Below are 24,233 nucleotides of genomic sequence, written 5' to 3'. Positions count from 1 at the left end.
TTGTAATACAATATACCAGAAGGCAAAGGAGCTAGGATTACAAAGAAGAATCACCTACCCAGAAGAACGGAATATAAGTCTTCAGGGGGGAAATGGATATTTAATGGAATAGAGGACCTGTAAGTATTCCTGATGAAAAAACCAGAGTCAAATAGGAAATCTGACATTCAAACACAAGACTCAAGAGAAGCATAAAATGGTAAACAGGAAAGAGAAATCATAAGGGATTCAATCAAGTTAAACATTTCATGTTCCTATATGTGAAGATGACACATGTAACTCTTAAGAAATTTATTATTAGTAGTACTGTTACAAGTGTGAGTCAATTTATGTCGGGATGATCTCCGAAAAAGAGAATGTAGGGGTGAGAAAGGTATGTACTAGGAGAAAGGGAAGGGGGAGGTAGAATGAGGAAAATTTTCCCACATAAAAGAAGCACCCAAGGGGAACTTTTATAGTAGAGAGGAAAATAAGGGAGTGGCAGACAATGCTTGAACCTCACTCAACAGTATTGGTACAAAAAGGAAAAACTTTATCTATAGATTTAGTTAACCAACTGGGTATAGATAAGTATATCCATCTGAGTACACATACTGAGTGTGTGTGGGTATGGGGATCTGTGGGTTTGTGTGTATGTGTGTGTTATTTTTTTTTCTTTTTCTCTAATAATCTTTGGAAATGGACCTTAGCATTGCTGGGTCAAAGGGATAGGCAGTTTAGTAACTCTTTGGACATAATTCCAGAGTGCTCTCCAAAATGATGAAATCAATTGACAATTCCACCAATGATGAATTAGTGTCTCAATTTTCCCATATCCCCTCCAACATTTGTCACTTTTCCCTTCAATCATTTTGGCCAATCTGATAGGTGTAAAATGATATCTCAATTGTTTTAATTTGCATTTCTCTAGCCAATAATGATTTTGAGCATTTTTCCATATGACTATAAACTGTTTAGATTTCTTTATCTAAAAACTTCCTGTACATATCCTTTGACCATTTATCAGTTGGGAAATGATTCATATTCTTAAAGATTTGAGAAAGTTCTTTATGCATTTGAGATATGATACCTTTATATGAGAAACTGTCTATAAAATGTTTTTTTCCAATTTTCTGTTTTCTTTCTGATCTTGATTGCATTTGTTCTACTTGTACATCAACTTTTTAATTTGATGTAATCAAAATTATCCATTTAATACCTCACTTTGCTCTCTATCTCTTGTTTATTCATTTATTGTTTGCCTATTCATAAGTCTGACCAGTAATATGTTCCATGTTATTCAAATTTTCTCTTGCTGTCTCTGTATCTAGGTCATGCGTCCATTTTGCCTTTGTCTTGGTAAATGGTGTAAGGTATTGGTCTATGGCCAGTTTCTGTCATGCTGCTTTCTAATTTTCCCAACAATTTTTATCAAATAATGAATTCTTACCCCAAAATCGTAAATCTTTACACTTGTCAAATATAAGGTTGCTATATTTATTTGTATGTATGTGAGCTCTCCAAAGAATCATGTTAGAATCCCATCTTGAATATCACGGGGGATTATCATGACTTAGACTCCAAAGGCTGTATTAATATTAACATTCCATCTCTCCTTTGCTTCCACCATACTCTTTTTTGCATTTCACATATCTGTGTACATGTGTTATCCTCACACTCTCTGTCTTCCAACACACCCACACCCGGTAGAATGTATTCTTCTAGAAGTCAGGGATGCCATGATCCTTTATCTTTGTGTCTTTTACACTGTAGGGTTCAATAAGTGTTTTTAAGTGAAGTGAAGTTAAATGAGAAGGAGGGTTTCCTATAGATGAAATCAATGTTCCCTTGGGAACCAAAAGTCGGTTTTCTTTTTAAACCCCTTAAATAGCTGCAACATTATAGCAGTGACAGACATGTAACCTAGATTTGCCATGGGTCGACCCAGCTCAGAGACACATTCTTCGTGTGACAATGAGAAAGTCATTTTACTCCTGAGAAGCTCAATTTCTTCTCCAGTAAAATGGATAATATAATTATATTTGCAGTAGCTACCTTGCAGTATTGTTCTGAGGAAAACAGTTTGAAAGCCTTTGGTCCTATAGATAAGTGAGTGATCATGATTACTATGGCCTTAGTTTTGAGAACAAGCCAGATTGGAAGCAACAATTTCATCTCACTCCAATCTGCTGCCAGGGCCTGTGAATGAGAGCTGGAAGCCCTGGTGGATTCTAACAGCCTTGGGGAAGTTCTGATGTAGGCCAAGGGAACTGGTAACTCAAGGCAGGGGCCAAATCAGGCCTGAACTTTCCCAGCCTCCCACCATAGAAGGGTTGTCCCATATAGATTCACCCTTAGACAACTGAGGCTAAAATCAAAGATTCCTGTTGTATTTAGACAAATCAGAGAGAGAGAGAGAGAGAGAGAGAGAGAGAGAGAGAGAGAGAAAGAGAGAGAGAGAGAGAGAGAGAGAAAGAGAGAGAGAGAGAGAGAGAGAGAGAGGGAGGGAGAGAGAGAGCAAAATAGGGATAATGGGAACACAGGTAAGCAGATCAAATATCATTCCAACAAAGTATGACTTCAAAAAAATTTATTTATGAGCAAAATATATAATAATAACACTTTGCAAATATAGTTAAAAGACAAAAATAATTAAGATATTGCACACTAAAAATAATTAAGAAAGTATTGTAGGTACTATAATAAGCAATAAGTTACATCATTACATAACACTTAATTTTTTCATTTTAATTACCCGTTCAAGGGTGACATTTTGACTTTGAAGAGAAAGACTGGATTTCTATTTTCCTTACTGTCAAAGTATGCTATGCACTTGATTCAACTATAAATAAGTTTGACTTTTCACATAAACAATTCATTTCTGAGGTTAAAGGTAGAACAGTTGTGTTTAACTAAGTCCTCTACCATGAGCCAGGGAAGTACCATGGAATAATGAGCACAGTGGCCAAAGGACAGCCTTGGAGTTGAGAAGACCCAAGTTCAAGGTCTGTCTATGACATCCACTGGCTCAGTGATTTCGGACAAATTGCTTAGCCTCTCAGTGCCTCCACGCAACTCTCTAGGATTATAAATTACAGGGAAGGGATCTGTATCAGGAGAGGGAATTTCCATATTAAGACCTCTCCACACTAAAAAAAAAAAAAAAAAAAAAAAAAAATCACAGTTCCAGAACAAAAGCCTATAGCGGCAGATTGGAGTTTCTCCTGGCCTGCAGGGGTTTCTCTTCTTAAAATGACCAAATTGCAAATATAGAGGGGAAAAAACATGGAACTCAAGAAAATTCTATTCTATTCTATTCTAAAGGTTTTTAGAAAAGGCAAAGTACCCCCCCCCCAAAAAAAATGGGCTTCCATTTGTTATTTTCTAAATCAACTTTTAAAATGATCTTCATTTTGTATTCATTAAATTATTTGGGTATTAGTTACTAATATGTAAATATATCTCTACTTTGAATGCAAACTACATTTTACATCAAGAAAAGGATAAGAATCCTATCAGATGTATTGGTAGATGTCTCCTTCCTTATCCCCATATATAGATTACATAAGTCATGGATTTATCAAAGTAGGAAAAACCCAGCACAATTCTGAGCAAAGAGTTTATGTTCAATAAATTAATAAAATAAATTAACTGGATTAGGCCATCAGCCCCACAGGTTCTGTTTCTAGCAACTAAACCAACTGTTGCTCTTCAGAACTTGAGTAACACGGTTCGAAAAGACGTCATATTCAAGTTGCTTGTTTCCTTGGAAAAAGTAGTAGTGTCCTACAAACGAAAAACAAATTTAAATGGTTACATGCTTAGAATCATAGACTCTTAAATGTTGGAAGGGCCCTCATGTATTATGGAAGCCCAGTTTACAGCTGAACAGGAAATTCATCTGTAACATCTTCACGTAGGGATGACCCAACAAGCGTTACAGCCAGTGTTAGGGAACAGTAGTCCCCTCCTCCCACAGACCCATTTCATTCTAGGTATTTGTTAATTAATCAATTATTATTAAGTTTTACATATATATCAGACAAAAACCATTTTCCAATTTCCAAACCATGCTGCATATACTCTGCCTCCTCCTGGTATAGGAACTTGACTCTGACCTCTGAGATCCTGGGTTCTTAAAGTTGAGGAGTCACCTTATCTTACCCCACACCAGGCCATCCCATTCCTTAGCCATTTCCAAATCATGTCACAGACCGCATACCCTTCTTTCTCCCAACTTTTTCCAACTCTAACCTTCCCTTCATGGGCTGTATTTCCTTATTAGAATATGAGTTCTTGGAAGGCAAAAATGGCCTTGATTATTTGTTTTGGTATCTCCAGCTTAGCACAGCTCCTGGCTCCTAATAAGGCTTTGATATATGTTTTTTTTTCATTCATTCATTCATTCATTCATTCATTCATTCATTCATTCATTCATGGGACAGTCTTAAAGTACTTGAAGACAGTTCACCTTTTCTCCCCTAAGATCTTATCTCTTCTAGGTCAAATATCTTTTGTTCCTTCAAACTGATTCACAGAGCTGATGATTCAAATCCATCCCTGTTTTGATGAGGAGGGAGGTGGACAAGGGCAGAGCCAGAACTGATCACATCGAGACTCTCACTGTCTTTCTGTTAAACCCCAAGCACCTATAAATGCATTATAAGATTACATTCGCTTTCTTGGCCTCTGTGTTGATTTATATTGAGCTTGTCATCCACCAAAACCCATACCACTTTTCCAGTGCTGTCTTCCTTCCCTGTCCCATCCTGTACCTTTGACATATTTTAAAATGCAAGGAGGCAATTCTGCTTTAATCCCTATTTAATGTTATCTTCTTGTATTCATTCCATTGTTTTATCTTATCCAGGTCATTTTGCACCTTGACTTTTTTCATTAGTGTGTCATCTACAAATCCAATAAGCATGTCTTTCTGTTCTCCTAGATCTTAAAGAGGATAGGACTCATCTATTTTTGAGAGTTCAGGAGACCATTTAATGTCCTGGGGCTACTTAATGAGAATGGATGTGATTTTTCTCTTGCTGGGCTGGAGGTGGGGGAAGCTACAGAATGAAAATATTCATAGGTAAGTCTAGCCCTGTAAGCATTTATCATGGGAAGGGCAGGTCCCCTGTTGGTGGGATACAATAATTATAAATAACCAGGACAGAAATTGTAACGATCAAACTTGGACTTAGAAGAAGATAAGGAAGGAGAAAATGAGCCTCCCTCCCTTCTTACAGAGATGGGAAATTATAGGTGTGAAACTCATCAGACTTGTTGATGTATATGTTTGGAAATTTGAAACAACAGCAAAAAAAAAGCATAAGGGGAGCCCTAAAGTTACCCAGTCATAAGGGTCAGGTGAGTGGCTGATTAGGAGGAAACTTTGCAGGAAGAGTTCCTTTGCTAGGTAAGTGAACTAGGAGCTCCACCCCATGAGTAGTTACTATTTACAATGCAATCAATAGAAAATGGAGCTTTAGGTCCCTGGGCAATGGTATACTTTGATCTAAGGTTATTCTACTTCTATCTGGACTCTTGCAGCCAAATAGCAGCGGAACCTCTTTTATTACTATTGTAAACATCCTTCCTATATGTACCACATACACCAAAACCAACCCTGGCTCTTCATCTTATCTAGGGCGGGCCTACCTTAAGTCTACTCATAGGCCCCAAGGAACAGTGCTAGCTTTGCAGATCCTTGGGTCAATGCCAACACTTCTGAGGGAAATGGAAAGGGCTCTAGGCATTGTCCAGGACATGCTCCCTTGTTCCTCTTTCAGGGAGTAGAAGTCTTTCCACTAATGTCCCACATAATCAGGTACCCTCTTGGCCACTGTACAGACAGGAATTTAGCTGAGAGCAGATGTCAGGAATTGAGGACATGATCTCACTGAAAACTCCTTAGGAATTTGAGACACATGAACAGTGTCCCTCAGACAGTTAGAGAATGCTGCAATAGATCCTCAGCTCATCCTCATCTCCACTCCCTACCAAAGTCTGGCTATGGGAGCCCTGAAGAGGATTGGGGGCTTGTGTTATCTTTGCCAGTTGATTTCCATGTTTATCCCTTAACAGTATAGAGAAGCCCCTTCAGCTGAAGAGTCTCAAAATGGTTTCTTGTTTCTTAAATAACTTCAAAACACTTACTGTTGTGGTAAAAGGCAGCTTCCACTTTAGGTCCAATTCCTGAAAATGCTGTAGCAGTCTGTCTGGGATAACCTCTGTCCATGGATTGACTCGTCTCATCATATCTGAGCAAAGAAATCATTAAGAAATGCTCGATCAGAAATTTGGAGAGTAGTTAATCTTCTTGTCTATTCCCACGTCCCCCAAAGGCTCTCTGGTACTTGGAACCATTCTCTCCCTTCTTCTTTCCTTCTTTCCTTCCCTTCCTTCCTTCCTCCTTTCCTTCCTTTTTCTTTGTTTTAGGGGGTAGGGTAGAGGAAATAGAGTCTCCCCATCTTAGCCAGATTTGAAATGTAGCAGCATCCATGAACATGACCCTTCATTGATTGCCACAGCAACTTTGACCTGCTTTGCTCTTTATTTTCCCCTGCTTTGTTTCTAACCTTGGTCAATTCAGTGTCTTTTAGGCAGACTGGTGTCATTCCTTTCTCCTGCCTCTCTTTACTCAGTGTGTATGCCCAATCAGTTTAAGCCCACTGGTGCCCATAACTCCTTGTCTCAGATCCACCAGGCTCAGCCTCCCCTCCACCCTAGCAGGGATTACTGGTGAGTGCAGCCACATCCAGTAACTCTCTTCTTTTTTAAGAGCTTTCACCTATGAACTTTTTAAGTTAGCAATATCCTTGTTGCATAGATGTTGCAGATATGGAAGGCTGTGAGGAAACTTTAGAGATAATTCTGTCCAACTCACTCATTTCATAAATGAAGAAAATGCCTTGGAAGGCATGCGTTTTACTTGAGGTCACGCAACTACTTAGTGAGGGATTATTCAGGACTGAAACCCAGTCCCCTGCTCTACCATTTACTAGTTGTGTGATATGGGAAAAGTCACTTCAACTCCCAGGGCCTCAGTTTCTTCTGTAGTAGAAATGAGGTGATAGGACTCACTGACTTCTGAGATCTCCTTCAATTGTAAATCTATAGTCCCATGATCTTGACAGTCAGTACTTCTTACAAAAAAGAGCAACATGACATAAAGAAAAGAGTGTTTTTAAGGCCAAGAGACCTGGGTTTCAATCCTGACACTGATGGATTTTTACAAGGTATGTGACCACAGACTGGTCATGCCTCCTCTCTGATCATCAGTTTCCTCATTTAGGAACTAGGTGTAATATTCATGCACTATGTTTTTTATAGAATTATTGCAAGGAAAGTATTTGTGAATAAGAATTCACCATATAAACGTGAACTCCTCCTAATGTAGGGAAGGGGAGCTAACCACAGAGCCAGGACACCCTTCCCACCTCATTTCTGCCTTTACATTTTTGAGACAAAGGTACTAAACAATGAACCTCACCTCCAGTAATTATTTTCTACAAAGAAATAGGTTTTTCTAGTAAAGGGGTTATGGACTGCTGCATTGACTTTTTTCACATAGCTTGGGAAGCCCAGAGAATAGATGCTCTCGGGATATTGTGTTAGGACATTCGTTCCACTGACCACCCAGTACTTGCTATCTGTGAAGAAAAATAACAATTTTAATATATTACTTTCCTCTTTGTACAAGATCAAAAATGGGGCTTATAATGGAAGCATTGATAAAATCTAACAGATGAATTAAAAAAAAGTAACAACTCTACAACATTTAGCCCACAATCCATTCCACAAATTCATCCAAATGATGTCCACCTTTTCCATAATAATGAGTAGCCTGAAGAAATTTAAGAGTGAGGAGGACAGTACGTGCAACTAAAAAAAAAAAATTCAGTCACTACTTGACATAGTTTCATTTTTTTAAGGCCTTACCCAAGATTTTCAGTCATACATGCAAGTTGTATATATTTGCAGGGCTATATTAATATTATACATTATTTGTAATAAAATTAAAGCTAAAGTTGTCTTTTTAATGAGCAGATTGGAAAGTAGAAATATACATACTTTCAACTCATTTTAGACCTATGAAATCATTGAAAATTCAGAAACCCATTTATACTGACAAAAAAGTGTTCGAGATCAAAAGTTATTCTTGAAAATACACTATTTCCCATCTCCCCATATGTTCCTTCATTAATATGACTATCTTACTTTTTTCATATATTACATTTGTATTTGTTTTTAATAATCTTGTATTAGGTAGTAGGATCCCTTTCATTCAAGGTCTTCAAGGAGGAAAAGAATGATTGATGTTGCATGAACTGGTCTAGGTGGTTGTTAAAGTCCTTTGCAATTCCATGATTATGATTTTGTATTAATATAATAAAGTACTGGAGCTATTCTGGGTGCCAGTTCACAGCAGAGAAGCTGCAAGTTTGGTATATACAAAAGATATATGAGTTAAGAATACCATACTACATAAAATCTATTCATGTTCCTTACTTTGAATTCCTTCACATGTATTCACTGCCAAAAATAATTGAGAGAAAAGAAAACAAATATATGCAGTCACCTTTGAAAAGGAAAACTTGGTCCTTAGATTTGACTTCATAGGCAGCCTGAATACCCGATGGTAGGGATGGCCAGAAAAAGGAAAGCAAGTGAACGATCACTTCTGGATTCTGGGGCTGTTTCCGTCCTAGGAACCTGATAGGAAAGACAATGCATAGACAAAAGAATTAATTCATTCTATATTTAAGAGGTTGAAGTCTGGTATCCGAAGGCCTGAGTTCAAATTTGGCCTCAGCACTTACTGTGTGACCCTGTGGAAGTCACAACCTCTGTCTGGATCAATCTCCTCAACTGTAAAATGCAAATAATAATTGCATCCACTTTCCATGGTTGCCGTGAGCATCAAATGGGATAACATTTGTAAAGTGCTTAGCACATTATAGTACTTGAAAAATATTTTTTACTTCCTTCCAGAGAGACCTCAGCAGCAGTAGCAGCAGCTCTCATTTATTTAATGCTTTGAGTTTGTACCATGTATTGTAAAATAGTCCCATAATCCTTCTCCAGAGGTCTCTCATAAAAATAAAGACGTGCCTACTGCTGACCTACTATTAAAGCACGTAAATTTCCTTCCATGCATGTATACTGGTTAAAGGTCCTTTTGTGCTGTCTTTACATGATGTGCATTTGTGACTATGTCACATTTGTCTTGGATTCTGATCTTCTGAACCATAAGGGTTGGTCTAGTACAACCCTTTCAACAGCACCTGAATTCTTTCCACCATGTGGAACTGGGCTACAGCAACAATGATGATGATTAGGAGCATACCATAATGGACGGAGCCTAGGCCTAGGATAGGAGGTTCAGATTCTAATATTGGCCCATACGTAGAGTATGTGATGTGTATATATGTGTATGTTAATCAAGTATGGGCCTCAGTTTCCTCATCTGTCAGAAGGTCAGGATAATACTTGTCCTACCTAGCTCACAGAGTTGAGAGGATAAAACAGAATGACAGATGTGAGAAAACATACTAGACAAATATTTGAGGACAATGATAGTGAGGATGATGGCAACGTTCCCAGAAATAATGGATCATACAAGGTATTGTTCCTGGGGTCCAATGGTAATAGTCTTTCCTAGTTTCCAATATTCCAACATCAAAAGATAAATCTGCTTTTGTTCCTATGAATTACAAGCCCCAGATCTGCCCCCCATACTACTTCCTTTGAATAGCTTTGAGTATTATTTTTCATGTTTTAAAGATGAGCTTTCTTCTTATGTTACACAGACCTCATGTCATCTAATATTAAAACTTCTAGTTCATTTAATTAAAAAAAAGTCAATTAAGCTGATTGTCATTAGATGAAAGAATCAGCCAATTAACCTTTTTTTTAAAGTGGTTTATTTGGGACCATATAGATAGAACTTAGCATTGCACTGACACAGTTGTCAGTAATTGGCTACATAAACTTTTAAAAGTTCCTCCATCTTTCTGGAGCTGTTTCCTTATGTGTAAAATGGAGGTGTGAGGTCATGAGTTACAACGTGGTGAAGGAATAGGTTTGATGGAAAGAGTGCTTGCTGATCCAGTCAGAAGACTTGGGTTGAAATCTAGCCTTTACTACTTACTACCACTGAGTTCATAGTAGTTGACTCACCTCTCTGAGTTTCAGTTTTCTTATTCGTAAAATGAAAGGGCCAGTTAACAAAATTTATTAAGAACCTACTATGTACCAGGTATTGTACTAAGCACTGGGGATACCCAAAAAATAGTCCTTGTCCTTGAAGAGCTTATATTATAATCTAATGGGGGATACAAAGAGCTAACAAATATGTGCTATGTATGCTAAATATGCTAGAATAAGCTTTGTTTGAGGTTGGGCTAAATAAATAACAATTAACATTTCTTTAGCATTTCAGGGTTTGCAAAGGGAATTACAACATTATCTCATTTGATCTCACAACAACCCTATGAGGCAGGTGCTATAATCATACTGATTTTATAGAAGAGGTAACTAAGTTTGAGGGAGATTAACTGACTTGTCCAGGGTAACACAGCTAGGTGTCTGAGGCAGGCTTGAATCTAGGACTCCAAGCCCAGCACTATGCCATACTGTCTCTCTCCCAGTTCCCTCTGGAGTCCCTTCCAGATGCAAATTTTATAATTCTACAGTCCTACAAGATTAATTTGAAAGTTGACCTACCTGTCTTTAAAGAAAATAATTTCTCGTCGGAATGTAGTAATAGCATCAAATGTGATGGAGGAACTGCAGAAGTCTGGCTTCGTGGTGGGTTTGGAGGGTAATTCTGGTGACTTAGTAGGACGAATCATTGGACCTCCTGAAAAAAGTCCCAGAAATATTTGGAAAACTTTGCATGCTATCATATGAGGAAAACTGTACTATGGAATCTACGGAATTATGTTAAGACATGACACATTTTCTTGAACAATAATGAGTGGAAATGACTTGAGCATTCTGCATTCTGTCTCTGAAAAAGTAAACGGATTGGTGATTTAAAAAAAAAACTACTTAGCATGATTTTATATAATAGTTTCCCCTGACTAAGAAAAAGGAAGCTCTACTTTTATCTACTTTATCTGCATTTTACTTTCATGATTCTCTTGCAACTTTTCCCATGGAGTTACTCATCTGTTTGACACTCTTTTCAAAATGGAGAATTAGTTGGGTGAAGCAAGAAGTGTACGAGCCTCAGAGCCTGCTTATCTAGGTTCTAGGTTGTAGACTGCTTATCCAACTAGTTGACAGGGTGACCTTCATAAAATCAATTCACCCCTCTAAGCTTTACTTAATTTGATTCATCTATAAAATCAGAGGGCTGGGCTAGGCGATTTCTAAAGCGTCTCCTAACTCCAATATCTTGTGATTCTATGGCCTCATTTCCTCATATTCATAAAAGATATTAGATGATGTTAAAAGAGAAATCATTGGTGCCTACCATAAAGGGACTGAATGCCTCTGATATCATCCTGAGAAAGTTGAAATCGTCTAGGGTCAACAGTCCTATAGTTGGGGTACATTAAGGCTTGTGAATCCCTAGAGTGATCAAGACCCAGTGAATGGCCAAATTCATGAGCAGCAACAAGGAACAAGTTGTATCCTGAAAAGGAAACAGTCTAGGTTAAAAATCAGTGATATTCATAGACAAGTATTAAATAAAGGGTCCAGTTATACAAATAAATGGGTCTACCCTTCAAGCACAACTCTGGGAGGTCTTCTATTCCCACTGCAAATGACCAATGATTTAACTAAATTATCTGCTTTGAACCTTTCTGCCCTCCAGGCTCTGTCCAACTATTTCTAGTAGTTTACGGCTCAGAAGTCCGCAAGAAGGAGGAAGCTGGGAGGAGAGAAATATATGCAAGAAGGACAAGAAGCAGCCAAGATTTTTACATTTTATTTAGCTTTCTGGCTATTAAAAAGGAAAGATCTCTGATAATAAAAGGTTCTCTAGATGGTGAAAATATTCTAACCAATGGATGGGTTTATTTAGCCCATTCCTTCACTCTCTAACAGAATCATATTTAAGCCGGAAATACAAAAATATGTTTTCTTGGTAAAGAAAGCTAGTGAAAGATCTTCCTTGGATAACCCATACCCATGAAGAGCATATTCCATGTTCTCAGTAGAATGTAAGCTCCTTGAGATCAGGGACTGTTTCATTGTTATCTTTGTATCCCCAGCACTGAATTCAGCACCTTGCACACAGTAGGCATGTAATAAATGTTTACTTAATTGAATTGGATCAAAATTCTTCCCAACTTTAAATGTCTCTTGCTTCAACTTAAGTCTTTTTCCTCTTTTTCAGTGCTCAAGGGATATGGAAAATATTTGGTTAATTTCATATATTTGACAATCCCTGCATTTGTATTTTATAGACTGGTTTCATAGTCTCCTCTTCCTCCAGACCCAATGATCCCAGCTCCTTCTACAGTTCCTCATATCAAGTCTAATTTCAGTGATTTTAACAAATTCAAGTAGACATAAAATTTGAGTATAAATGCACTGCCAAGTTACAATTTGTTTCATGTTTTCTTCTTTCTTCCTGCTAGAAGTATGCATTCCCTGAGAATGGAGGAGAAGGGAAGGAATCTGTTACGAAAAACATATAATTTCTTCTCAAACATCCTCTCTTATTTCCAACAGCCTAGTCTTACCCTCTGGCTCTGATACTTTTTTGGCTTCTTCAAAAAAGATTGCTAAGTGTTAGGGGAATAGACTTAGGGGACATCACCACATTCCCTGAACCCTGAAGGAAGCCAAGGAGCATAGGGATGGAACATGGGAGTGATATGGACATTGTCCTCATGTTGGGTCAGGAGAACAAGGGAGGAATCATCTCCACATTGAATAAATTTGGGAGCATTTAGATCAAAAACTCATGTTCATTAAGTATCACAAATCCAAATTTGAATATCAATATCCAAAAAATCTTCTTTTAATATTATAACCTGTTGTTTTTAATGGATGACTTTTTTCCATTAAAGAGTATCACTGATGAGATATAGGAATACTTGCTTTTTACTGAAGCCTACTTAAAACGAGGAGACAACAGAGTGTAGAGAAAAGTGTGTTGGAAAAGGACTCAGGAGACCTGGGTTGTAGATCCTATAAAGATACTAGCTAGCTGTGTGACCCTGGGAAAATTGCCTTATCTATGCCTCAGTTTTCTCATCTGTAAAATGAGGGTCTTGGAGCAGATCATCCTACAGTCTTTTCCAACTCCAAAGTGTACTATGAAGCAATCTCACACATGGTTCCCATTCGACTTTACATATCACAAATTCCAAACAATCTTGTTGACCACATTGGGTTGGTTATTTACAGTTCAGCTAAGGCCCAATACTGGATCAATGATCGTTTTTACTTTTCCTTTTAAAAAAAATGGATAAATCTCCTCATTAGGAAGAATTTCATGCTTCAGATCAAAGCTGAATGGATTCCCTAGAAAGACTCTTGGAAAGGTCTGGCTCCTGTAAAAATGCTAGAATTCCATTTGAACAAACTCAATCAGGTTGAGTTGGGCACATTTCCTTGATAGTTTTCCCCTGAACTTGCTTATCCTTTCTTAGTGAAAATACATAAAAGAACGGGCCTTATAGAAAAGTATATATGGCTCCCTAGTATGATGGAATCATCCCAAAGAAACTCTGTACAATGAATGCCAGTCTCTAAGTAGTTGGAAGTCTGAATCAACCTATATTTCATCTTGCTTGAAAGACTAGGAGATTTATGTCAGACACTCCCTACTTCAACTTACTAGAAGATACTCCCCCCTATTCTACAAACAAACGAGAAAAATCCTTTCATTTGACATTACTGTCCTCTCCAGTTATCAACCCATGCCCTTCTTCTATCAAAACCAAACTCCAAGGGGGAAAATTTAAAAGTCCTATACTCATTGCTTCTACTTCTTTACTTCTCATTCACTTCTTAACTCCTCCTAATTTGGTATCCAGTCTCATCAAACAATTGAGGCTCCCTTCTCTAAGGTTACCAATAATCTTAATTAATAAATCCTATGACCTTTTCTGGTCCTTTTCTTTCTCAACCTGTCTGTGACATTTAACTGTGCTGACCAAACCTTCCTCCTAGATACTCTTTCTTCCTTGTTTGTTTGTTTTTGTGACACCACTTTCTTCTGATTTTCCTCCTACATATCTGACCACTCATTATGTAGTCATATTATCCTGACTTCTATGTGGGAGTGTGCCCCAGAGCTCTGCCCTGAGTCTCCTTGTCTGTCTCCACTCTTTCAGTGAGGGCATAGTCTATTTCATTTTTAGCATTTTTCTCCTGAGTCTAGCACAATGTCTGACCCATAGTAGATACTCAGTAATTGATTGTGGAAGAGAAAGAGGAAATAGGAAGGCAGGAAGGAAGAAGGAAAGGAAGGAAGGAAGGAAGGAAGGAAGGAAGGAAGGAAGGAAGGAAGGGGAATTTGAGTTCTCTGGTATTAGTTGTAGGGTAGATATAATAAGAGAAGAGCATTTTTTAGCCTACTTCTTATGTCTGCTGTCCAGTATTCATCCTCATCAAAGTGAGCATCTCCTCCAATACCAGGACCAGGAGCATAGGCATGAGCCAAGATGCCATTGGAGCCATCAAAAGGATAAAAGTCACCATGAGCTAGGAAGAAAAAACAAAAATGAGTTCTCTTCACATTATCAGCTATGCTGAGAACTATCTGGGTAAAGTAAGTGTTACATCTTAAGGGCATTATACCTCCAGATGCAAAAGATATCATTATATCTGCTTCTCCTGTGTAAATCCTTCTGAAAGTCAGGGGGGTTACTTTGCTCCATACTTCAAAAGCTTTCTTGATGGCATAGTCCACATCAGCTCTGGTCATGTCAGGGGTATAGTTCATTATTCTTTATCAGAAACAATGAGAAAAACAATGAAAGTTACTGGTTGATATTAGAATAGAGTATCTCATTCGAGGGGGGAGGGATAAAGCATTTAATAGCAATAAATTTTGCAAATAATTGTTTTTTAATGCAATATTCTGCACAAGGACTTTCCTTATATTCTCAATTATTAGCACTTAGTCTCTCTTGAAATTAATCTATATTTCTCTGTATGTATCATATTGATTTTTATTTGTAAACATCTAATCCTCGTAATAAAATGTAAGCTTCTTAAACAAGGGATTAATTCATTTTTCTCTTGTATTTCCCCTATCTAACCCAATGCCTGACACATTATATTAAATATTTTTTAAATTCTTCTTTTTTTCATTTTCAGTTCCAAATTTTCTCACTCCCTTCTGCCCCTCCCCCAGCCATTGAAAAGGCAAGTAATATAACATTGTCATTGTTCAGTCATTTCAGTTGCATCTGACTCTTTGTGATGCCATTTTGGGTTTTTTTGTCAAAGATAAGACAGTAGGTTGCCATTTCCTTCTCTAGCTCATTTCACAGATGAGAAACTAAGGCAAGCAGTTTAAGTGACTTGCCCAGGGTCACACAGCCAGTACGTACTAAATAAGTGATAGTTGACTTTACTTGAATTAATAGAGCATCATAGCTCAACTCCCTATTGTGGGTCAATCACTGACATAATTAGTCTAAAATGGCACTATAATCATGATGCCTCCGTTATATTGGATTACTGAGTATGTAGGAGTATTGATTCGCTATCTGCTTGAACAATTCTTTATATAATTCATTTCCTTGATTTCAGGTATTGTTCCTCCATTCGTTCAGCAAACAGTGATTGAGCACCTACTATGTGCAAGGCTATCTCTACACTCAGATCACCCTTAGCCTTGGGCAATCTAGATGAAGGACCTTCCTCCACTCAAACTTGCTTGAGTGGAACACAATGGGCAGAAATTCACCTTAGATAAGATGATCTAGGTGGACTAAATTTTTGGTAGAGGTCAGGACTGTCCTTCAAAGATGGGGCTTTGAACAAGGAAATAGGACAGGGAAAAAACCTGGATCTCCCTTATAATTGTTTCTTAATAATAATTCCTCTCAAATCTTATACATTTTATTTTATTTAATTAAAAAAATTATTCTGAAAAGGAGTCCATAAGCTTCATTAGACTGCCAAAAGGGTTCATGATGCCAAAAAAAAAAATTAAATTCCTATCTAGGAGATGAAGGAAAACTGGAAGGAAGACTAGTTGAGCAAGGCCTGGAAAGATGTGTAGGAGTCAGATAGGAAGAAATGGGAAAATTAAATATTAGGCATAGGAAAAAGTATAAGTGGAAATTTATGGGGTATATTCAAGAACAGTAAATGGTACAGTTTAACTCCAATGTAGAATGTGGAAAGTAGGGGTAATGGGAGACATGATTAAAAAGAAAAGGGGCAGCTAGGTGGCACAACGGATGGAGCGCTGGCCCTGAAGTCAGGAGAACTTGATTTCAAATACATCCTCAGACATTTGCTATTTGTGTGACCCTGGGCAAGCCACTTAAACCCAATTGCTTCCCCAAAATGAATAAATAACAAGAAAAGTTGAAGCATAACTTTAAAGCATGCAAGCAAATGCTAGAGTAGGAAGGGACCTGCAAAATTACATAATCCAAACACTCATTAACATATTAAGAAGCTGTGGCCCAGACAGATGCAATGACTTGTCCAAGATTATACAGATAGTGAGCCTTAAATATTAAGATTTGCCTTTTAAAAGGCAATGTGAAGCCACAACTGATTTGAGCAAAAGGGTGACATGATCAGAGATTTGCTTTAGGACAATTCACTCGAAAGAATTGTAGGTGGCAAACAGAGGAGTAGGGAGACAAGTTAAGAGGCTATTTCAATAATCCAGGGGAAAAACAGAAAAAGGCCTGAGGGGCAAATTAAGAATAGGAGGGGCCCTTGGAAAACACATTGATAAAAGGCTGGCTACAACTTAATTTGTAGTGCAAAATGGAGTTTGGGGGGCCCTTCCCTTTTCATCATTATAGTAATACACATGAGGCCTGAACTAAGTTGGTGGCAGCTGGAATAAATAGAGTGGGATAGATATGAGATATTAGGAGAGAGAACAGTAAGATCTGGTCTTTAATTGGAAATCAGAGGGAAAGGAAGAATAAAAATAGAATCTTAAGTTTTGGAACCTAAGCAACTGACAAAATTTGGGCACAAGTGAGAGAAATATAGAAGTCTGGAAGAGTAGATTAGGAGAGACAAAGATGATGAATTCAGTTTAAGACGTTAAGATATCATTATACATCCAGATGAAGATATACAGAAGATAGTTAGAAAGTGAATTTTGAGAGAGGTCAGGGTGGATTGAAAGACATATTGATTGAGGAGTTATATGAATAGGGACAGGTTGAAGAAAAAAGAATGGATGCAGTAATGAAAGGAGAGAAAATTCAGGTGCTCCATAGAGTGCTGAACCCAGAGTCAGGAAGATTTGAGTTCATATTCAACCTTAGACACATACAGGCTATGTGACCCTGAAGTAGTATCTAGTCTTCACTTGGTGGCCTCCAGTCAGAGGAAAATCACTATCTTCAAAGGCAACCCAATACATTTTTGGAGAACTCCAATTGTTAGAAAAGATATCCTTACATCAAACTTCAATTTATTTCTTGCAACTTCTACCCAATGGGGTTTAAATATAACTAGACTAATCTCTCTTTCACGTGCTAACCCCTCATATTCTTGATGATAACTATCATGCTCCCTGTAAGTTCTTTGAATACATCCTCATAGGGTGTGAGTGGAGTTCCTTCATCATTCTGATAGCCTTCTCATGCATATCAATATCCTTTTTCAAAATGTGGCAGTAAGAACTAAATATAATATACCAAATATTGTCTGACCAAGGTAGAATACAAGGGAAACTATCACTCCCTTATTCCTGGATGCTCTCAGTCTCTTAATGTAGTCTAAGATTAAATAAGCTTTCTTTACATCTACATCATACATTTGACTCATGCAGTTCACAGTTCTGCTAAAATCCCCAGACCTTTTCAGACAAAGTGGTATCTACCCATGACTCTCTCATCTTCTATCTGTTGAGTTGCTTTTTATAAGACTTTATATGTCTCCTCATAAAGATCATCTTATTATTATCCCAACATTCTAGTCCATCAAGAACTTTCAGAAATTTTATTCTGTCATCCATGGTACTAGCTTGTCTCTCCCAGTCTTCTGTCATCTGCACATTTGATAAGCATGATGTCTATTCCTTTATCCAAATTATTGGTTTAAAAAATGTTTATAGCACAGGGCTAAGCACATATTACGGGGCCACTCCACTATACCCATCCTTCCAGGTCAACATAAAATCATTAATGACTATTCTTTGAGCCTAGTGACCCAACCATGAACTCAGTCAATTATTCTCTCATCTAGCTCATGCTTCTCCATCTTTTCCACAAGTATAATATGAGAGACATTATCAAATGCTTTTCTAAAATTTCAGGAAATGGCATAGTGTTCTTAATCTAAAGACTCTCTGACCAATGTCACAAAGTTGCATTTCTAGAAGAGGGGGTCTTGACAACAATGTCAAATATTGCAGAGAGGTGAAAGAAGATGAAAAAAGAAAAGAAATCCATTGGCTCTAATGATTTGGAGATATTGTCAACCTTCCAGAGAACAGTATCAATAGAGCAGTAGATACAAACCATATTGCCCAAGGCTAGAGAGTAAATGGTTAGTGAGGAAGTGGAATTGCTGTTAATTACTTAGAATCTACTATATAGCAATAAACTATTTAAGATTAGAACAGTGTACAGTGGAGCGGTAGATAGAGTGCTGGACCTGAAGTAAGGAAGCCTCATCTTCCTGAGTTCAAATATGACCTGAGATACTTGGCCCTGGGCAAGTCACTTGACCCTGTTTGCCCCAATTTCCTCCTCTGTAAAATGAGCTGGAAAAGGAAATGGCAAACCACTCCACTATCTTTGCCAAGAAAACCTCAAATGGAGTCATGAAGAGCCTGAAATGACTGAAAAACAACAAAAAGACTCAACAGGCTCTAAATAAGGCTCAAGATCTTGTACTACAGAGGTCATAAATCTGATCATGATCTTTAGTATTTGGATTTTATGAGATTAATTTGGTCAAAGGACATTTTCAATCTCCAGATTTGAAGCTTTAGGCATTTGGAGCTCTTTGTCCTAAATTGTTGATGGTACCATACTTCCAGATAAGGCAAATGTTACTATGCTTAAACAAAACTTGAGTAAAATGTTACCTGTAGGTAATATCATATTTCTTCCATTTTGGTCGATTTGGAAATACATTAAACTCGTGTACATCAGGAACTCCACATCGAGGTTTTTGCATCATCTCCAAAGTAGCAGAATCCAGTGTGCCTGTTACATTCAACCCAAAGAACTTCTGCATTTCTTCAGTCTTCTCCACTACAGGGTCATTGCCTTTTACTTTATTCACAGGTATGTCTTTCATTCGAAGGCCATAAAATTGTTCCAGGTAAGACTAAGGAAAATAATAAACATAAGAAGAAATTATCCCTGTAAGATTCCTTCAGGTCTCATTTAATCAGCATAGGAGGATGAATAAGAACTGGCACCAAATGAAGTAAACAGAACCAAGAAAATAATATATGTAAACACATCAATGCAAATGAAAAGAACAACAATGAGAAAATAAAATTGAACTTTGTGTAATTATATTAACTAAGCTTGGTACAGAAGAAGAGATGAGAAAATGTACTTCCCTCCCTCCCTCCTTTCCAGAGGTCAGAACTATGGGTGCAAAATATTGTATATGCTTTCAGATGTCATTGATGTGCTGATTAGTTTTGTGAAATTGGTTTTTCTTTCCCCTTTTTCTTTTTTATTCTTTCTTACAAGGGATGATTCTCTTGATAAGTGAGAAGGAAGAGATGTATCAGGAAATGAAGATGATGCAGGTGATGTAAAAATAAGAAAACTAATAAAACTTTTAAGTCTTTTCACCTATGGACATATGACTGAGAAAAGCTGATCATGATTCCACTGATCCATCCCAGCTATCTTGAGAAGATCACAGAATGGTGAACTCTGTGACATAAACTGGTACTCAGTTTCTCTTTTGGGGAGGAGTGGAGGCAGGGTAGAATGAGAGGTCTCAGACTGTGAGTTCACTGTGGTGCAGAACTCTTGGTGTGGGAATTTATTCAACCTCAGCAATTGTTTTAAAATTTGTAACCTTTAAGACTTGTCTGGGACATTGACAATTCCATAGACTGTGTATGTCAGAAAGTGAAATGTGACTACATCTCTTTCTGACTCTAAGGCCGGTTTTCTATGTCAAGCTATCTCTCCATCATTATTAAGATAGTGAAAAACTTGTACCAACTGCGGTGGCCTCACTTGAACTGTGGAGGTTCCCTTGTACCAAATTATTACTCCTCCAATCTGAGTAATCACATTTTTTTTTTTCTGGTATACTTCCTCTGGTACTTATGCATCCCATTAGAGCAATTTTCATCAGGAACTTCAAAGAAATTCAGATCCACATTAAAAAGATAGGCATTATCTAAACATGTTCCTCGGCCTGTGACTTAAAGAGGAAAATAAGGAAATATTTTTAGATATCATATATATTCCTATTAAGCTTGGTATCTCTCCATTTCCTCTTGCAATAAGACAAGCAGAGTTAAGAGCTGAGGTTATCCCTCGATAGGGAAATACTTGGTGGCCTGGATTATCCAGATAAGGTTACTAGTACTGAGGGGGCTGACTCACTACTTGCTCAGGTTTCAGCTTATTAACTGGCATGACAAATTAATGTAAATATTGTGAGGTGAAAAATATATCTCTAATTATTATTGCATCCACAATTCATGTTTACAATTCCCCCCTTTTTTTTCAAAGCTACAAAGTAGGAATATAGCTTCCTCTCTATTCCCAACTCAAAATGCTTCTTCAAAACCAATATTGTTACTTTAAAAAATTCCTGGCAAAGGAAGTTATGTATACAAAACAGACAAAGTAGTCTCCTCTAATTTCCCAAGTGGATATGTGAATTTTCTAATGCTTTCCATTGCTGGTTTTTAACCAGTACTTTTCGAAATAAAGACAGCAAATCCACAAACAAGCATGAATTGAGGATCTACTATAAGCACGCATTTATTAAGTACCTATATTCGACAATAATGCCATTGACCAATTTTCCACCAAAACACTAGATACAAAAAATCCATATGATTTTTGATTCAATGCAATGGGAAAACTTACCTCTGCAAGCAAGAGCATCTTTTCCGAAGGTATGCCATGGGTTATTGGAAGAGAGTAGGAGATAGAGGCATACAGAGCCAATATCAGCAGAAAGCTCTTCATTCTGAGAATCTTTTCTGCCTTTTAGCTGAAGCCAGTTCACCTTCCTCCTCTTCTATGCAAGGTTCCCTAATGGTCCCTCTTTATATAGCGCTTGGACTGACTTTGTTAACCTCAGGCATAGAGTGACTCATTCCCTGTTCATATCACTCTTTGATTTGTCACCAGAGCATGTTAACACATGTATAATCATCTTCCAGGACAAGGAAAAGAGACCCACAGGTATCCCTTAAGATAAACCAAAGGGACCTTCAAGTCAGATAGCATGCAAAGTCTTACCTTGGTCCATCAAATTACGTTCTCTAGAAAATGTTAGCATTCCAGTATCTGTTCAATTGCAAAACATTTATTATGTTCTGGTACCTTGTACAGAGTAGTTTCCTCTAAATTCCAATAAAAATCCCCTCTTTTACTGAAAGCTTTCCCCACCTCATCTCAATTGTAGTACTTTCCCTATGTCAATTATTTCTACGTACCCTGACTGTAGCTCAATATGTACGTATGTGTATATACACATACACACATATACATACATACATATGTGTATGCATATAAGTATGTGTGTGTGTGTGTGTGTGTGTGTGTGTATATATATATATAATTTCATTTTGTTCTTATTTTCATGTTATCTCCCCCATTAGATTATGAACTCCCTAAGCACAATGTCCTTTGCATCTTTTTGTATCCCTAGCACTTAGCACCATGCTGGGAACATAGTAGGCTCTTAATAAATATGTATAAAACATAAATATGTTTGTTAGTTGATTGAGAATGGACCCTTCATAAATGTTTGCTGAATTTGAATTACCTAGATAAGTCAGCTAGGAGGCACAGGGGATGGATGGAGGGTTGGCTGTGGAGTCAGGAAAACTCATCTTCCTAAATTCAAATCCAGCCTCGGACATTTACTAGCTGTGTGACCCTGGGCAAGTCATTTCAACTTTGTCTATAAAATGAGCTGGAGAAGGACATGGCAAACCATTCCAGTATCTTTGCCAAGAAAGCTCCAAAAGGGATCACAAAGAGTCAGATATGACTGAAAACAACTGAGCAACAACAAAAGTCAATGTTAGCAGTGCTAACAGAGGGATAAAGACAACTCAGAATTTTAGGAAGTGGTTAACACACTGTACTCTCCATATAATGCTTCAGGAGAATAAAAATTAAAGCTGGAAAGAGTCTCTGAGATGACTTAATCTAACCTCTTTATTTTATAGTGAAGGATCATGGGATTGTAGATATCAAACGGGAAAACCTTAAAGGCCATCATCAATTGAAAAAAACCAAGTCTGAGAAGTTGTGACTTACCTAAAGTCCTACAATAAGTGACTGAGGCCCTATTTGAACCCAGGTCCACCTGACTCCCAGTCCAGCATTCTTCCCATTATGTCCAACTGCTGAAGCTCAGGGTTGTGCCTTGCTCAAGACCACAAGGTACTAGGTGTCCCAGCTAGGATGCTAAATCAGGTGCCCTGAGGTGAAATCCAGTACTTTTTATTTCTCTGACTTTACACTGCAGGGACATAGCTGTCTGTCTCCTGCTATAATTTTGCCAATACCTCAGCATCTTTATTGATAAAATGTCTGCCCTGCTCTGTCCTGTACCTAGAATCCTACATCTATAACTGGAAAGGACCTTAGAAGATGTCTTGTTCAACTCTCTCATTTTTCAAATGAGGAAACTGAGGCCCAAAAGACTCAAATATTTTGCCTCAAGTCACTTAGCTAATAAATGGCAGAGCCCGTGTTTTCTCCCCTTCTTCTGATACCCCACCTTCTATTAATGGTTAAAGAAATAGAATCACTAGGACAAGGTTACGTTATCATGGAGGAAATATGGGCGTGCTAAACCAATAGGGAAAGGTTAAGTACATTGCTAGATTTCCATCATTTTTTTTCACTTTAAGTTCTTTTGGTCTGATTCTGCCACCATGCATAGAGTGAACTGTTTCTACAGCTTCAGGCACATCGGAACTCTGCGCTTGAAAATGGGTGACTGCAGAGGTCCTCAGACTGAGCCTCAGCCAGGCTTGAGTGGCAGCAGTATTAGGATGTGGGAGGAGAGTTGGATACCCTGAGCAAAAGTTCAGGACAAGTAAAATTACTCTTTGATTTCTTTCCCACCATGTTCCCTCTTAGCATGCCAGGGACCCAGCCGCTGTCCTGTTCTTGCAAGGCTTGCTCCATAAGGTTCAATACTGTCCTGGCCTATTTGATTTTCCAATAAGGTTCTTGAAGACCGGGGAAAAAAAATACAAGTTCCAAAGGAATAATATTGGGATGCCTGGTAGGGTTATTGGGAAGAGAAAGGAAAAGAATCTAGAATCACAGAATTTGAGAGTTGGAAGGTACCTAGTCCAATATGTACAAAAGGATTCAAAGGACCTGATTTCGTATCCCATCCATTCCACTTCTTACCTGTGAGACTTTGGGAAAGGTATTTCACTCCTTCTCTAGGCCTTTCTTTCCTTAATTGTAAAAATAATGGAGGTGAAGTTTCTTAACAGCTCTAAATTTTTTACCTTGATATGGGAGAGGAGCATTGCTTAATACCCTCTCTAGTCACAATACATAGAATCAAAAGAGCAAAGAATTTCAGAAGTGGAAGTTACACACCAAAAGGGGACCCCACATGACACTTTATTAGATTTCCTTCCTACAGGCTCCTCCTTTGGGTAAGAATCACCCCTTAAGGCTAGCTAGAGAGAAAAGAGGGGAGGACAATATATTCCTAAATAAACATGATATAAAACCAAGAAAAAATTGTCAGTTTAAAAAGTAATCATGGCTCGTATTAACCCAGCCAAACTTTTACTTACATAATTCTTTTCATTCTCATAGCTTCCCTAAATGGAAATTCAGAGAGCTGAAGTACTTTTCCCAGGTCACATGACTAATAAGAGGCAGAATCAGGATTCTATCTTAAGTTTTCAGACTCCAATATACCACATC

General features: G+C 37.8%; 1 protein-coding gene across 1 annotated transcript; it reads right to left on the bottom strand.

The window, feature by feature from the left end:
* Positions 1-2,647: 2,647 nt before the first annotated feature.
* Positions 2,648-21,304, bottom strand: LOC140505358 (macrophage metalloelastase-like). Its single transcript, XM_072611248.1, has 10 exons — positions 21,183-21,304; positions 19,193-19,437; positions 14,746-14,894; positions 14,524-14,649; positions 11,459-11,620; positions 10,705-10,840; positions 8,558-8,691; positions 7,469-7,628; positions 6,133-6,236; positions 2,648-3,765 (listed from the first exon to the last, which is right to left on the bottom strand). The coding sequence occupies exons 1-10, from the start codon at positions 21,282-21,284 to the stop codon at positions 3,665-3,667; spliced, it is 1,419 nt and encodes a 472-aa protein (XP_072467349.1). The 5' UTR covers positions 21,285-21,304; the 3' UTR covers positions 2,648-3,664.
* Between the last annotated feature and the right edge of the window lie 2,929 nt (positions 21,305-24,233).

This window comes from Notamacropus eugenii, chromosome 5 (assembly GCF_028372415.1).
Source record: "Notamacropus eugenii isolate mMacEug1 chromosome 5, mMacEug1.pri_v2, whole genome shotgun sequence".
Taxonomy (NCBI): Eukaryota; Metazoa; Chordata; class Mammalia; order Diprotodontia; family Macropodidae; genus Notamacropus; species Notamacropus eugenii.
This window is presented reverse-complemented; position numbering and strand designations above follow the sequence as displayed.

Bases quoted from the DNA above. Each gene is read 5' to 3' on its own strand.
- LOC140505358 (XM_072611248.1), bottom strand. From the start codon at position 21,284: ATGAAGAGCTTTCTGCTGATATTGGCTCTGTATGCCTCTATCTCCTAC. The intron at 14,895-19,192 runs GTAACATTTTAC...TTTCTGATAAAG, and splicing joins AAATATGATATTACCTACAG to AATAATGAACTATACCCCTG. The intron at 3,766-6,132 runs GTAAGTGTTTTG...TTTCGTTTGTAG, and splicing joins AGCTGCCTTTTACCACAACA to GACACTACTACTTTTTCCAA.